The 13246-nt window shown below is 39.3% G+C and overlaps 1 protein-coding gene across 11 annotated transcripts in view; it reads right to left on the bottom strand.

The window, feature by feature from the left end:
- The window catches only part of WWOX (WW domain containing oxidoreductase), a 934084-nt gene that overhangs the window by 662633 nt on the left and 258205 nt on the right, over positions 1 to 13246 (bottom strand). For all 11 annotated transcript variants that reach the window (XM_014845630.3, XM_070500695.1, XM_070500696.1 and 8 more), the window contains exon 7: positions 7 to 192. In XM_014845630.3, the coding sequence (XP_014701116.1) occupies positions 7 to 192 (186 nt within the window). The remainder of the gene's footprint in view (positions 1 to 6; positions 193 to 13246) is intronic.

The following is a 13246-nucleotide window of genomic DNA, read 5'->3' as shown; positions in this document are numbered from 1 at the left end:
ACCCACCTATGGGACTCCGAGGAGACCACAACGACCCTGGCAGGGGCTGAGCAGCACAAGACATCTTGGAGGAGCTGGACGAGGAAGAAGTGCCCCAGGTGGTTCACCTGGAAGGTGGTCTCCAGGCCATCTTTTGTGAGGCTCCAGGGTAGAGCAAAAGCTGCTGCGTTGCACACAAGCACATGAAGAGACCTGAAAAATAAAACAGCCAAGGTCATGTGGATGTAAACACTCTCAAACCAAGGATGATCCATGCTCCCTTGGGAATAACCAGTTCCTTGCTGTCTTCAAGTTTCCAATGAGTTGGAAATGGGATGCCCTAGGATGTCGCATCTTCAACCATTCTGCTGGGGAAGGACTTGGACCTTGAGTGCACACCTGTCGTGGGTTGCTAGGGACAAGGGGGTTCCTGTGACGTGAGGCTTCCAGTGCTAAAACCGGGACAATATCAGGCCAGGTTCTACCACCTAATTGAATCTGTGCTTCTTAAACCATCCAGTTCTCAGCTTTTTTGCCTGTAAAATCAAAATAGCCTTTAAAGTCGTTATAAGGAATAAAGGAGATAATATGCTATAAAAGGGCAGACACAGGAACCAGCACTTCGTAGGTGCTAAGCAAACATATCAAGGGGGAAAGGCTCTGTCTAAAGAGACAGACACATGTTGTTTAAATATATGTTTTTAGAGGTCAGATGAAATCTATATTTTAGAAAAAGCCAGGGGGTAGGTAAGCAGAAGTCTATTATATTTTCTCTTCTTTTCTACATATTTAATTTGTTTCATAGTAAAATTGTTAAAAATAAAAGCCATTCATGTGAATCAAAATCCTAAATCCTCACAAAGAAATTGTACTTGTGGGAAATCATCCCAAGGTACTAATACGAATTGTAAAAAGAAAATAGACTCAAGGCCAGCCACAGTGTTTGTAATCGCAACAGAAAAGCAACAAATTACAAATAAAGTAAAAGTACAATTGGGAAATAATTAAATCAATTCAAATAGATGCAGGTGATAGAATACTATGCAGCCATTAAAATGATAACGAATAAACCAATCTGCTGACCCTGTAAAACATTCAAGTTATAAAACCAAATGTATAATATTGTATGATCACATACACACACACAAACAATGGTGATGAAGTTTACTCAAAAATGTTAGCAGTAGTTTTCTTTAGGGGTAAGTGGAAACGAAAATGTCCTACATTGTTTTATTTCTAAGTGTATCTGTATTTTATTCCTTGTTTCCATAATTAACATGTGGTATCTTTATAACAAGGAAAACTGCAATCAAATAAATGCTTTATAGGAAAAAAAAGCATTTCAGGAATTTAGCTAACACATAAAGACTGAGAAAAAGAGACAGGGTGGGGGTTTATAGGAGCACTGAATTAACAGTTCAAAGATGTGCATTTTGTCCCACTTTCAGACAAAACACCAAAGTCTCTGAGTTTCTCATTCCTTCTCGTAAAATAAGGGGCTGGAAATTGATGGCACTCAGTTTCCTCCCATAGCTCAAATTCCACGTCAATGGCTTGTAGGTAATATTTCCTATGTTATATAGAAACAAAATATTTCCTATACTTCCATTAAAAAAAAAAAATCCAATGTTCTTTTTGTAGAAACTTTTCATAGAGCTAATACTATTTGCAACAATCTCATTTTGTTCCCATCCTCATGGAAAACAGTAGCCTAAGAGTCACGAGTTTTTAAAAAGAAACTTGGAATGCAGTTAAGGGAAGCATAAAGAAAAGTCTATCTAAAAGTAAAATTAAGCTGTTGTCTAAAGAAAGTAAAAAAGAAACATAATGGCAATGATACAAAGGACTCATATGTTTATTGTACAGAGCGTTTACAAATCAATAAGAAAAATATATTCTAAGAGCCTAACAGAAGAATTGAAAATGACATTTAAAGAATTTATAAAACTAGATTACAGAATAACTAGTACAAGATTTAACATTTTAAACCCCATTAGTGGCAAAAATTAAAATAAGATATTTTCTGCCCATTAGCAGATTTATTTATATTATTATATTTGTATCACCTCATATAAAGGTGGTGAGAATATATATTCCCACACCCTGAATATTAAGTTGAAAATATACAACATGAGACTTAGAATGATTCACATTATTTCATGCAATAATCCTGTCTCCAAGCAGTGGAGTATGTAGGCAGCAGTGCAGAGGCAGAAGCTCATACCTTTAGGGAGAGAGATTTTATCACTGATAATGTTTAGACTTGCCATTGCAAGATGACAATAAAAAGCAGACCAACTTTTAGTCAGTTTTATTATTGGCTTTGAATTCTCCACAAACAATGCTCCCTCATTTTGCCTGTACACGGCAGACCGTCGCACAGCCACCTCCTGTCCCCTTGATATGTCCTTGCTCCTGTAGTGGGTTAAATGGTGGACTTCAAAACATATGTCCACTAAGAACCTGTGAATGTGACCCTATTTGCAAACATACTTAAATTCAGGATCTTGAGATGAGATCATCCTGGATTAAGGTGGAACTAAATCCAACGATGAACGTTTTTTACAAAAGAAGAGAAGGGCAGAAGACACACAGAAAGAGATGTGAAGGCAGAGGCAAAGACTGAAGTGATGCATCTAGTAGCCAAGGAATGCCAAAGATGGTCCTCCCACACCAGAATCTAGCAGAAAGGCATGCAGTAGATTTCCCTCAGGGCCTCCAGAAGGAACCAACCCTGCAGACACCTTGGTTTCAGACTTTGGGCCTCCAGAACTGTGATAGACTAAATTTCCATTGTTGTAAGCCACTAAATTTGTGGTAGTTTGTTATGGCAGCCCTCAGAAACTAATACAGTTTCCAAGATTCTTTCCTAAGGAAATAATAAAAATTTGTATAAAAGTTTATACATAAGGATGAGTAATAATTATACATAAATGAGCTAGATTTATACAATTGTATGACCTAGAAGCAACTTAAAATCCAACAACAGAAGAACGGATAAATCAGCACTGATTAAGTCAGAGGTTCCCAAATTTCTCAATTTAATTGAAAAAGCAGGAAATCAAATTTTGTATGTGTGATTCATATCCTTTCCCCCCCAAAAAGTTTTCTATACATACCGTCAACAAGACAGAAAATAGAGAAAAATGTTCGCTCTGGATGTGTGGGATATCATTAGAGTACTTATTTCTTTTTTATAGTTTTTGGTATTTCGTAAATTTTCTACAATAAACATGAATTAATTTCTTAAATAATTTACTGAGATATAATTCACACGCCATGACATTTACTCTTTTGAAGTGTACAAGCAAGTCACCGGTTTCAGTATATCCACAGTTATGCCACCGCCATCACGTTCCAATTTTACAACATTTTCATGTCCCCAAAAGGAAACCACATATCCATTAATAGTCACTAACCACTCTCATTCCCAAGAGACCATTAATCTGCTTTCTATCCTATAGACTTGCCTATTCTGGACATTTCATATGAATAGAATCATAAAATATGTGGTTTTTTGTGACTGGCTTTTTCACTAGGCATGATGTTTTCAAGGTTCATCCTCATTGTAGCACGTATCAGTACTCCATTGCTTTTTATGGCCAAAAGATATTCCGCTGTATGGATATTTCACATTTCATTTAACCATTTGCCAGTTGATAGACATTTGGGTTTTTTCCACTTTTTTGCTATTATGAATATTGCTGCTATGAACATTCATTTACAAGTTATTGTGGGGACATATGTTTTTATTTCTCTTTAGTACATATGTAGGAGTGGAATTGCTGGGTCATATGGTTATTTCTCTGTTTAAGTTTTTGAGGAACTGCCAGACTCTTTTCCATAGTGGCTGTACCATTTTACATTTCCACCAGCAATGTATTAGGACTCTAATTTCTCCACATCCTTGCCGCTATTTGCCGTTATCTGTTTTTTTATTTTAATTTTAGCCACCTTAGTGATTATGAAGTGGTGCCTCGTTGTGGTTTTTATTTGCATTTACCTAACAACTAATGATGTTGAGCATCTTTTCACATATTTATTGGCAATTTGTATATCTTATTTGGAGAAATTTCTATTCAGATGTGGTGCCCATTTTTTAACTGCAGTATTTATCTTTTTTCTTCTCCCCAAAGCCCCCCAGTACATAGTTGCACATTCTAGTTGTGAGTGCCTCTGGTTGTGCTCTGTGGGACGCCGCCTCAGTGTGGCCGGATGAGTGGTGCCATGTCTGCACCTGGAATCCGAACTGGCGAAACCCTGGGCTGCCAAAGCAGACCGCGTGAACACAACCACTCGGCCATGGGGCCGGCCCCGAGGTATTTATCTTTTTATTATTGAATTGTAAAGTTAGTTACATATTTCAGATACGAGTCCGTTATCAGATGTACAATTTGCTACTAATTCTCTTATTCTGTAGGTTGTCTTTTCACCTTCCTGATATCGTCATTTGTAACACAAAAGTTTTCGATTTTGATGAAACACAATTTATATATAGTTTTTCTTTTGTCAGTTGTGTTTTTGGGGTTGTATCTAAGAAAGCACTCCCTAACCCAACATCACAAATATATACTCCTCTCTTTTCTTCTAAGAGTTTTATAGAGTTTACATTTAGATCTATGATCAAATGTGAGCTAATTTGCATGTATGGTGAATGAAAGGGATCTAACTTCATTCTTTGGCATGTGGACATCCAATTGTTCTAGCAGCGGTTGTTGAAAAGACTATTCTTTCCCCCATTGAGTTATCTTGGCATCCTTGTTGAAAATCAATTGACCACCAGAAAGAGTTTACTTTTGGACTCTCAATTCTCTTCTATTACCTATATGTCTATGCTTATGCCAGTACTCCAATGTCTTTATCACTGAAGCTTTGTAGTAAATTTTGAAATTGGGAAGTGAGAGCGTTCCAAATTTGTTCTTCTTTTTCAAGCTTCTGTTGACTATTTAGGGTCCTTTGCATGCACCTATAAACTTTAGGATCAGCTTTTCAATTTCCGCAAAAAAAGCCAACTGCAATTTTCATGCGGTTTGCTTTAAATTTGTCGCTCAACTGGTGCCGGCCTGGTGGCACAGTGGTTAAGTGTGCACCTTCCTCTTCAGCAGCCCGGGATTCACAGGTTCGGATCCCGGGTGTGGACCTAGCACCACTTGTCAAGCCATGCTGTGGCAGCATCCCACATAAAATAGAGGAAGACTGGCACAGATGTTAGCTCAGCGACAATCTTCCTCAAGCAAAAAGAGGAAGATTGGTAACAGATGTTAGCTCAGGGCCAATCTTCCTCACAAAATAAATAAATACGAAATAAAAAAATTTGTGGGTCAGTTTTGTTATCTTAACAATATTAAGTCTTCTGATCCATGATATGGGATGTCTCTATATTTGTTTAAATCTTCTTTAATTTCTTTCAATATTTTATAGCTTTCAAAACACAAGTTTACCATATCTTTTGTTAAATTCATTCCTATTTTATTCTTTATGATACTACTGCAAATAGAATTGATTTCTTAACTGTATTTGGGGATTGTTCAATAGTAGTGTATAGAAATACAATTTACTTTTACATATTGATCTTTTATCCTTCAACCTTGCTGAACTCATCTGTTAGTTTCAATAGTTTTTTAGTGGATTTCTTAGGATTGTTTACATATAAAGTTATTTCATCTGCAAATAAAGATAGTTTTACTTCTTCCTTTCCAATCTAATTTTTTTTTTTTTTTTTGGCCTAATTGCCTTGGCTAGAATTTTCAGTATAACATTTAATGGAAATAGCAAGAGTTGATGTCTTTGTCTTGTTTCCTGATCTTAAGGGGAAAGCATTCAAAATTTTAGCATCAAGTATGAGGTTAGCTGTGGGTTGTTGTAGGCATCTTTTATCAGTTTGAGGAAATGCCTTTCTTTTTTTTTTTTAAAGATTTTATTTTTTTCCTTTTTCTCCCCAAAGCCCCTCTGGTACATAGTTGTATATTCTTCGTTGTGGGTCCTTCTAGTTGTGGTATGTGGGACGCTGCCTCAGCATGGTTTGATGAGCAGTGCCATGTCCGCGCCCAGGATTCGAACCAACGAAAACACTGGGCCGCCTGCAGTGGAGCGTGCGAACTTAATCACTCGGCCACAGGGCCAGCCCCCGGAAATGCCTTTATAATCCACGTTTGTCGACTGTTTTTATCATGAAAGGGTGTTGGCCTTTTTCAAATGCTTTTTCTGTTTCTATTGACCTGATCCTTTATTCTACTGATGTGGTATATTACATTGATTGACTTTCAAATGTTAAACCAACCTTGAATTCCCTGGATAAAATCCCTCTTGGTTTGGTGTATACTCCTTTTCAGATATTGTTGCATTTGGTTTGCTACTATTTTGTTGAAGATTTTTGCATCTATATTCATAAGTGGTATTAGTCTATAGTCTTCTTTTCTCCTGATGTCTTTGGTTTTGGGATCAGGGTTATATTGGCCCCACAGAAGGAGTTGAGAACTATTCCCACCTCTTCTATTTTTGAAGGAGTCTGCAAAGAATTGATACTTATTTTTCTTTAAATGCATGGTATAAAGCATGAATTAATTTTATAAGTAGAAAAAATAATTAAATCACTGTTTTTAAAAAAGTGTTTGTACAAATCTCATTATCACTGGGCAATCTAAGCTTCACTGCAAAATTGTCTTACTCATTCTGTTGCCTGATCTATTTCTAACCCATCACCTAGCTAAAACCTAAAAGTGGTGATGTGGTTGGGGTCAGCTGTGTTTGGTTGGATCATCTGTATTCCACAGATGGTGCCCACCAGAGTTGTCAATGCTCAGCCCTTCAAGGGCCCGGTTACTTTATGAAGAGGTGGGCAAATATGCCTTGAGGCATCTGGTCTCTCTACATCAGACCTTCATCAGACCCTATTTCATATCAAAGCAGAATCTACTCATTTGTAGCCAGGACAATGCATGTTTTGTAGTAAGGCAGGACCATTAGAAAAACCTTGGGGGAAATGGGAAAAAAATGGCCAAGTGAATATATGACCTACATGTGAGCTCCTTTCAGATTGCATCTCAAATATGTGGTCCACTTTCACAGAGTTGTTGATACTTTTTTCTTTCTTTGCGTGCTAAATATGGGCTAGGCACTTATTAAGAACTTTGTGTACATAACCCTAGGTTACATATATTATCGCCATTTTACAGCCATGAAAACAAGGGATCAGAAGCAAATTTCCTATGGTCAGAATAAGTATCAGGAACAGCTAAAATAAATAAAGAAGCAAATAAACGAATAACAACAAAACAAAATAAAAAGGTCATCTGACTTCAAGGCTACTGCCCAGTATCTTCTTTCTTAGATAAGCTCCTTTGAATGGACAGAGCCCAGTGCTGAGAGAGACTCTAGCTCAGCGATGCAGTTATTCTGCTCACCTATAAACTGAGAACAGCAGCATACACACCACCCAAAGTCGGGATGAGCAAAGTCCCAGTATCTTGCAAGGTACCTGCCAGGCAAACCACTATTTCTCCCTTTGTCTCTATACCCTTCCCTTTTAGCCACAAGAGAAGAGAAAATTCTTCAAAGTTGATTTTTTCAGAGTTTCCCCATATTTAAGACAGGCCTAGGCATTTAAAATTTGACCCTGTACCTCTCAATAACAACACCTCCTGTAGTTACCTTTATCCTTGCCTGGAGATTTTCTCTAGGAAATGCAAACCACATCAAGCAAAGAAACTTGCTACCAAAGACCTCAGCCTGGAGGCCTGAACCCAGAGAGGACCTAGAAACCCTTTCCTCTTTCACCAAATTTCAATACCTTTCATTAATGTTAATTGCACAACACCAGAGGCAAAATATGTACCCTGTACCTAAAACTTGTCACCTCCATTAATTAAAAACAGGCTTATGGAATATGAAACTATAAAGTGCTAGACTTTTTTTTTAATTGTAAAGACACTTAATTGGCTTGTACAAAAGGAAAAGAATTCCTTTCGCCTTGCTTTAATGAGGTTTTTATTATTCAAATAGCACATTTTGCTCAGTTTTGACTAAAAGCCATTGCAATTCAAAAGGCTCTGAGACGATGAATATTTACGGAATATCAAAAGGAAAGTTCAAACTATGAAGAGAGAATGGAAACAAAAATAGTATCTCTCCAATTCCAAAGCTGATGCTATTAGTCAGCACTTTCAGGGGCTGATTATTTTCTTCTCTGGAAGAGTTTGGTCTGTGAGGGATGAGTGAGGACAGGAAAGGTTGTCTTCCGCGTATAGAACTGGACGTGCCAATAGAGGGGCATGCTTGTTCTCTGTGGTTCTAATCTGCCCATGGAGAGAGCCCCCGCCTCTCTGTTGAGTGGACCCAAGGCATTCTCTGAGCCTGCTGGGGATGATGTTTGGAAAGCAGCAGTCCCATCCTCTAGAGCCAACACATTCCTTTGGGCCAGAGAACAATGGCTTTATGGTAAGGAGGGAGGGGTTCTAATTATTTACCAGTGGGTAGTGCTGCTGGTCATCAGTGGGAGTGACAATGAGCCAAGCTTTCTAACCAGAGCAGCCATAAGTGATATTTCATACTGGAAAAAGCATTGGATGATGATGATAAATAGAAAGGAGCCCTAGTCCAAAGGCTATCAAAGCTGATCTCTGTTTTCTTCCCGCCCCTCTTCTTTTTTTTTTCAAATCCAGGTTTAATTGTCATTAACAGTATATTAGTTTCATGTGTACAACCCCTCTGGTGTCCCATTAATTGTCCCTCTCTTAAGGCTTTGTCAATCTCACTCTCTCCACTGGTGCATTCTTGCTGCCTATCAGGCTACTCAGATTTTTCTGAGCATCAATCAAGAGAAAATCGGGACAGAAGGAAAGAAAGTGGAGAAAAGAACGTGGAAGAAAGGCAGTCAGATGGGAGAGAGAATGCTGGAAAGAGAACAAAAGATGTCTACTTGACATTGGGGCTCTTTCAAGTTGCACTGGCCTCTCTTCCCATTCACGGTCTATAGTTTTGAAATATTCATCTCCATTAATAATCTCTTTCCTTGCCCCAAATTCATTTCTTATCACCAGGTAGACTGAATTCTGTCCCATCACTGTCCAGAATCCCTCAAAGTTGCAATGGCTCCTCAATCAACAAATTCAAAACTTCCCCTCTGTTGAGACTAGACTTCTCTATCACAAAGGACCCTGCTCCTTCCTAATTCCTGGCCCTCTTTCCTCTCTCAGCTTCTGAGAAACAGTCCACTCTTGGATCTGCTCCTAAGGCTACCGCTGCCTCATCTTCTGTCTCCTCCAGCCCTTCCTCTTCTACCTAGAGGTCCATTTTCAACCTTCTTTGATTCAGGCTCAAAACTCTTCTCTATAGTAATTTCAATCGGCCAGAGACTCCAAACAACATCTCCATAAGGATGAACTTCAAACCCATAGCTCTAGCCCCTATATCCCTCCCAAGTTCCAAAATCTCATTCCTATCCACCCCAAATCTAAATTTCTTCATCTTCTCTCCTCAAGTCTTCTCCCTTTCCTGACGTCCTTCTTTCTGCAACAGGTGATACTCTCAAACCAGTCACCTCATTAGAAACACTTAGGAAACATTTGCTATCCCATATTCTTCCATAACTTCTATGACTGGTCAACACCAATATCTCTAAACACTTCACAGACTCTCAATATTTAGTCCAGTCCTCTACATTTCCAATGGAGTTGGAGCTAGATCTCATTTATGGGTCCAGTGGACTCATTCCCAACTGCCCAGAGCACTGGCTTCTCCAGAATATTGTCTTTGACATTATATCTGGAAAGTCATGCCCATATCCAGATGCTCTCCTAACAAGGAGAACCAACTCTGGTATAATTCTTCTGCCAGAGCTCCCCGTGGGATCACACTGAAGCTAGTCTCCATTTGAACACAATCCATTTCCCTCCCTGCCTTCTGAAAGCACTTCCCCAATGAATCAAATGAGCAAACATCCCATCCCAGTCTTGATCTCTAGGGAACCCGAGCTGAGACAACCACTGTTACTCCTGCCTCCAGTTCTGATGCCTTTAGCTCTGCTCACTGCAACAGCCCTACCTGGTCTTGCCACCTCTACTTTCTCCCTTCCTTGACCCATCACGAATACTGGGGCCAATTTAAACACATTCTAAGAGCCTAGCAGAAATATTGATGAAGATATTTTAAAATTTTATAAAACTAGATTACAAATAACCAGTACAAGGTTTAACATGTTAAACTCCACTAGTAGCAAAAACAAAAGATATTTTCTATCCTTAAAATTAGCAGATTTATTTATAATATTATCATATTTGTATCATGTTGTATAAAGCTGATCGGAATATACATTCCTGCACCCCGGATATGTGTTGTGTTAAGCTAACACATTTGTGATAATTCATTACAACAGCCATAGAAAACTAATAGAGTGAGGTAATAAACGTTTGTTGTTTTAAGTCACTAAATTTGGGGGGTAATTTAACAGCAACAGATAACTAATACATGCATCAAGCTATGTGAAAGAAGCTAAACTCAAAAAGCTACATATGGAATACCTCCATTTATATAACGTTCTGAAAAAGGCAAAACTCTAGGGACAGAAAAAAATCAATGGTTGCCGGGGGCTGGGTGGAAGAGGTGGGAAATTCTACAAAGGGGCACAAAGGAAATTTGGGGGGTGATGAAACTGTTGTGTATCTTAATTGTGGTGATGCCACTACTGTGTGTCACAACTCACAGAACTGTACAATAAAAAGGGTGAATTTTGATATATGTAAAATCACCTCAATAAAAAATTGGAGAAAAACAATAGCACTTTGTGTGCTTCTAATGGCACTGCTCGCATCCCTGGGCTGAGTCATTTGTGTATTTGTGTACCAACTACACCCAGTGAGACTACAGCAATTGGGCCTCATTCATCTCGGCATCTCTGCAGCGACTTGCAGAGCACCTTGCACTTGACAGGCGATTAATACAAAACTGTTGAATTGAACTAAGTCAAGTAAAATACGCATGGACTATTTATAATGTGCCTTGCTCTGAATTCCAGGAGAAAACTTGAGAAGAGAAGACAAATTTTCAAACCTACTTGCAGAGAGAACAGGTAAGCATAACCGTATAGAGACTGGGAACATTTGGTCCAAGTCTACAGCACTCATGCTGACTGTCCTCTGTCCTTTTAAGAGACAGGTCATATTCCACATCTCCTGTGGAACCTTCCTGGACCACCCCAACCAAAAGAATGGCTCATCCTCTGAATTTGGAAACCTTCAGTGCCTGGATAATTCCCTAGGCAACTGCTGCAGCTAGTCTTGGTGGAAACTCCCTGAATGTCCTATCAATCACAAAAGTCCTTTCTTACATAATTTTATGTCCTACGTGTAAGTGTTTTAACAGAAGAAGTGGAGTCCCAAGGTCTGTCATCAAATAAAACTGAGCATGAGACTTCGGTTACAGAGAATGTTCAAGAAATGCCTGCTTATTTAATCACGTAAGTCTAGAAAATATGAACCCAGAGAGACCTATACTTTTTCCTTGCTTGGGGCATTCACATAATTTCAGTCTGAGGCGACATTGTTGGTAGTTCTTGGTATGCTGATATTCTATTTTAGTCATCATAGCAACCTGCAAGGTAGGAAACATAATCATCATTTTACAAGTGAGAAAATTAAGCTTCAAAAATGTTTCTTGCCAGTAACTGTAGGAGACAGAATTCAAATCCAAGACCATCTACCACCAAAATCTTTTCTTAGCCATGAAAACAAGTAGCCTTTAAAGCAAGAGAATAGGAATGCTTACTACCGCAGGATCACAGGGTTGGACATAGACAGGTCTATCTGAATGGCGTCCCCAGAGTTGTCCAGTGTACACCCCGTGCAGCGGCAAGCAGCAGTGCAATAATGTGACATTAAGCAATCAGAATAGAATAAAAGGCTTGAACTTCAGCCTGTCTCCAAACTGGCCCTCATGCATGGTGATGATAAGAGTGGAGATTTCTGGACAGTAGAGAAATTGACATTCTTATCACACGACTCTCTGATCTCTGCTCAAGCAGTGACACAGTGCTTTCTTGACGTCCTCCGGTGGGGCCACTTGGATGGATCTAATAGGACCCCACACTCTGCCCCAGCTGCCCATTCAACATGTCACAATGCTCTCCATTTGCAAAGGATACTCGGAAGACACTTTCTTGAAGAATCCATGCTCCTTATCTGGAAGAGAAGCAATACCTCCCTCTTCTGAAATTCCTAAACAATTTCCCTAGACCTTTTATGAGGTTGACAACATTATGATTGACAGAAAGACAGACACAGCCAACAGAAGGACACAAGCTCCTTCAACCTTACTACCAATAGACAGTTGCATGGGACAGGAGAGCCAGCCGTTTCCCAGTTCCCTGGCCTTCAAGTCCCCACCAAGGCACCAAGCTACTAGCGCTATCAACCTGGTGAGGGCCAGGATCCCATCAGTATCCTCCACAAAAGCCCATCACCCTTCTCAACCTCGCTGACTAATCTGAATGCTCACCACTACTGGCAACAACCCAGTCACAGCACATCCCAAGTGTTTACTGTAAATGGAGCATCAACTTCTGAGGTGCGGCATCTCCCAGGAGGCTTGGCCTTCAATTCTGCCTGGGGTGTGTCCATTCCTACATTGCTTAACACTTTGCACCACGTGCCACAATCTGTATGTGCAAATGTTGTCTCTGCCAGTAGACAACAGTCAATGTCTCTGAGTAAAGAAGTCTTTGTTTGCCCAAGGTCTTGCAAGTAGTAATAAGTAAGCCTCTGGTACATACTTGAATGGATACATCTGAATCAATGCTATTTTCCAGTGACATTTGGTCTATAGGCTGTTACATAGCCATGCTTTAAATAAATGATTTAAATAAAATGATTACCAAACAAATGGCATAAGGAGGAAGGAAAAGGTGAATTTGGTCCTAGTTGATCAATAAAGACAGAGTTATTCATGCTCTGGAGACAAGACCAGCCCATTATGACTCAAGGCACCTAAGAATCATCAGACACATAATTTCAAACCTGAGGACTGAGAAGGTGCCTTAGAAGAGTCTGTGAGGAGCAGTAGCAATCACCACCAGGTTTAGTCCCAGTGAAGATTTGTAAATTGAAGCCTGACATGCTCCCAAAAAATGAGGCCGGCTTCCACAGGTTAAATAAACACTCCTTGGAATGTTAGCACAATTGTGGCTTTTGGGGATTCCATTTCAGAGGCAGAGAAAAAATGAGCTAAGGGCAATGTTATGTAAAGGGAAATACTTTTCAATTCCTCCTTGAAACAG

The sequence above is a fragment of the Equus asinus genome, chromosome 28, assembly GCF_041296235.1.
Source record: "Equus asinus isolate D_3611 breed Donkey chromosome 28, EquAss-T2T_v2, whole genome shotgun sequence".
Classification (NCBI taxonomy): Eukaryota; Metazoa; Chordata; class Mammalia; order Perissodactyla; family Equidae; genus Equus; species Equus asinus.
This window is presented reverse-complemented; position numbering and strand designations above follow the sequence as displayed.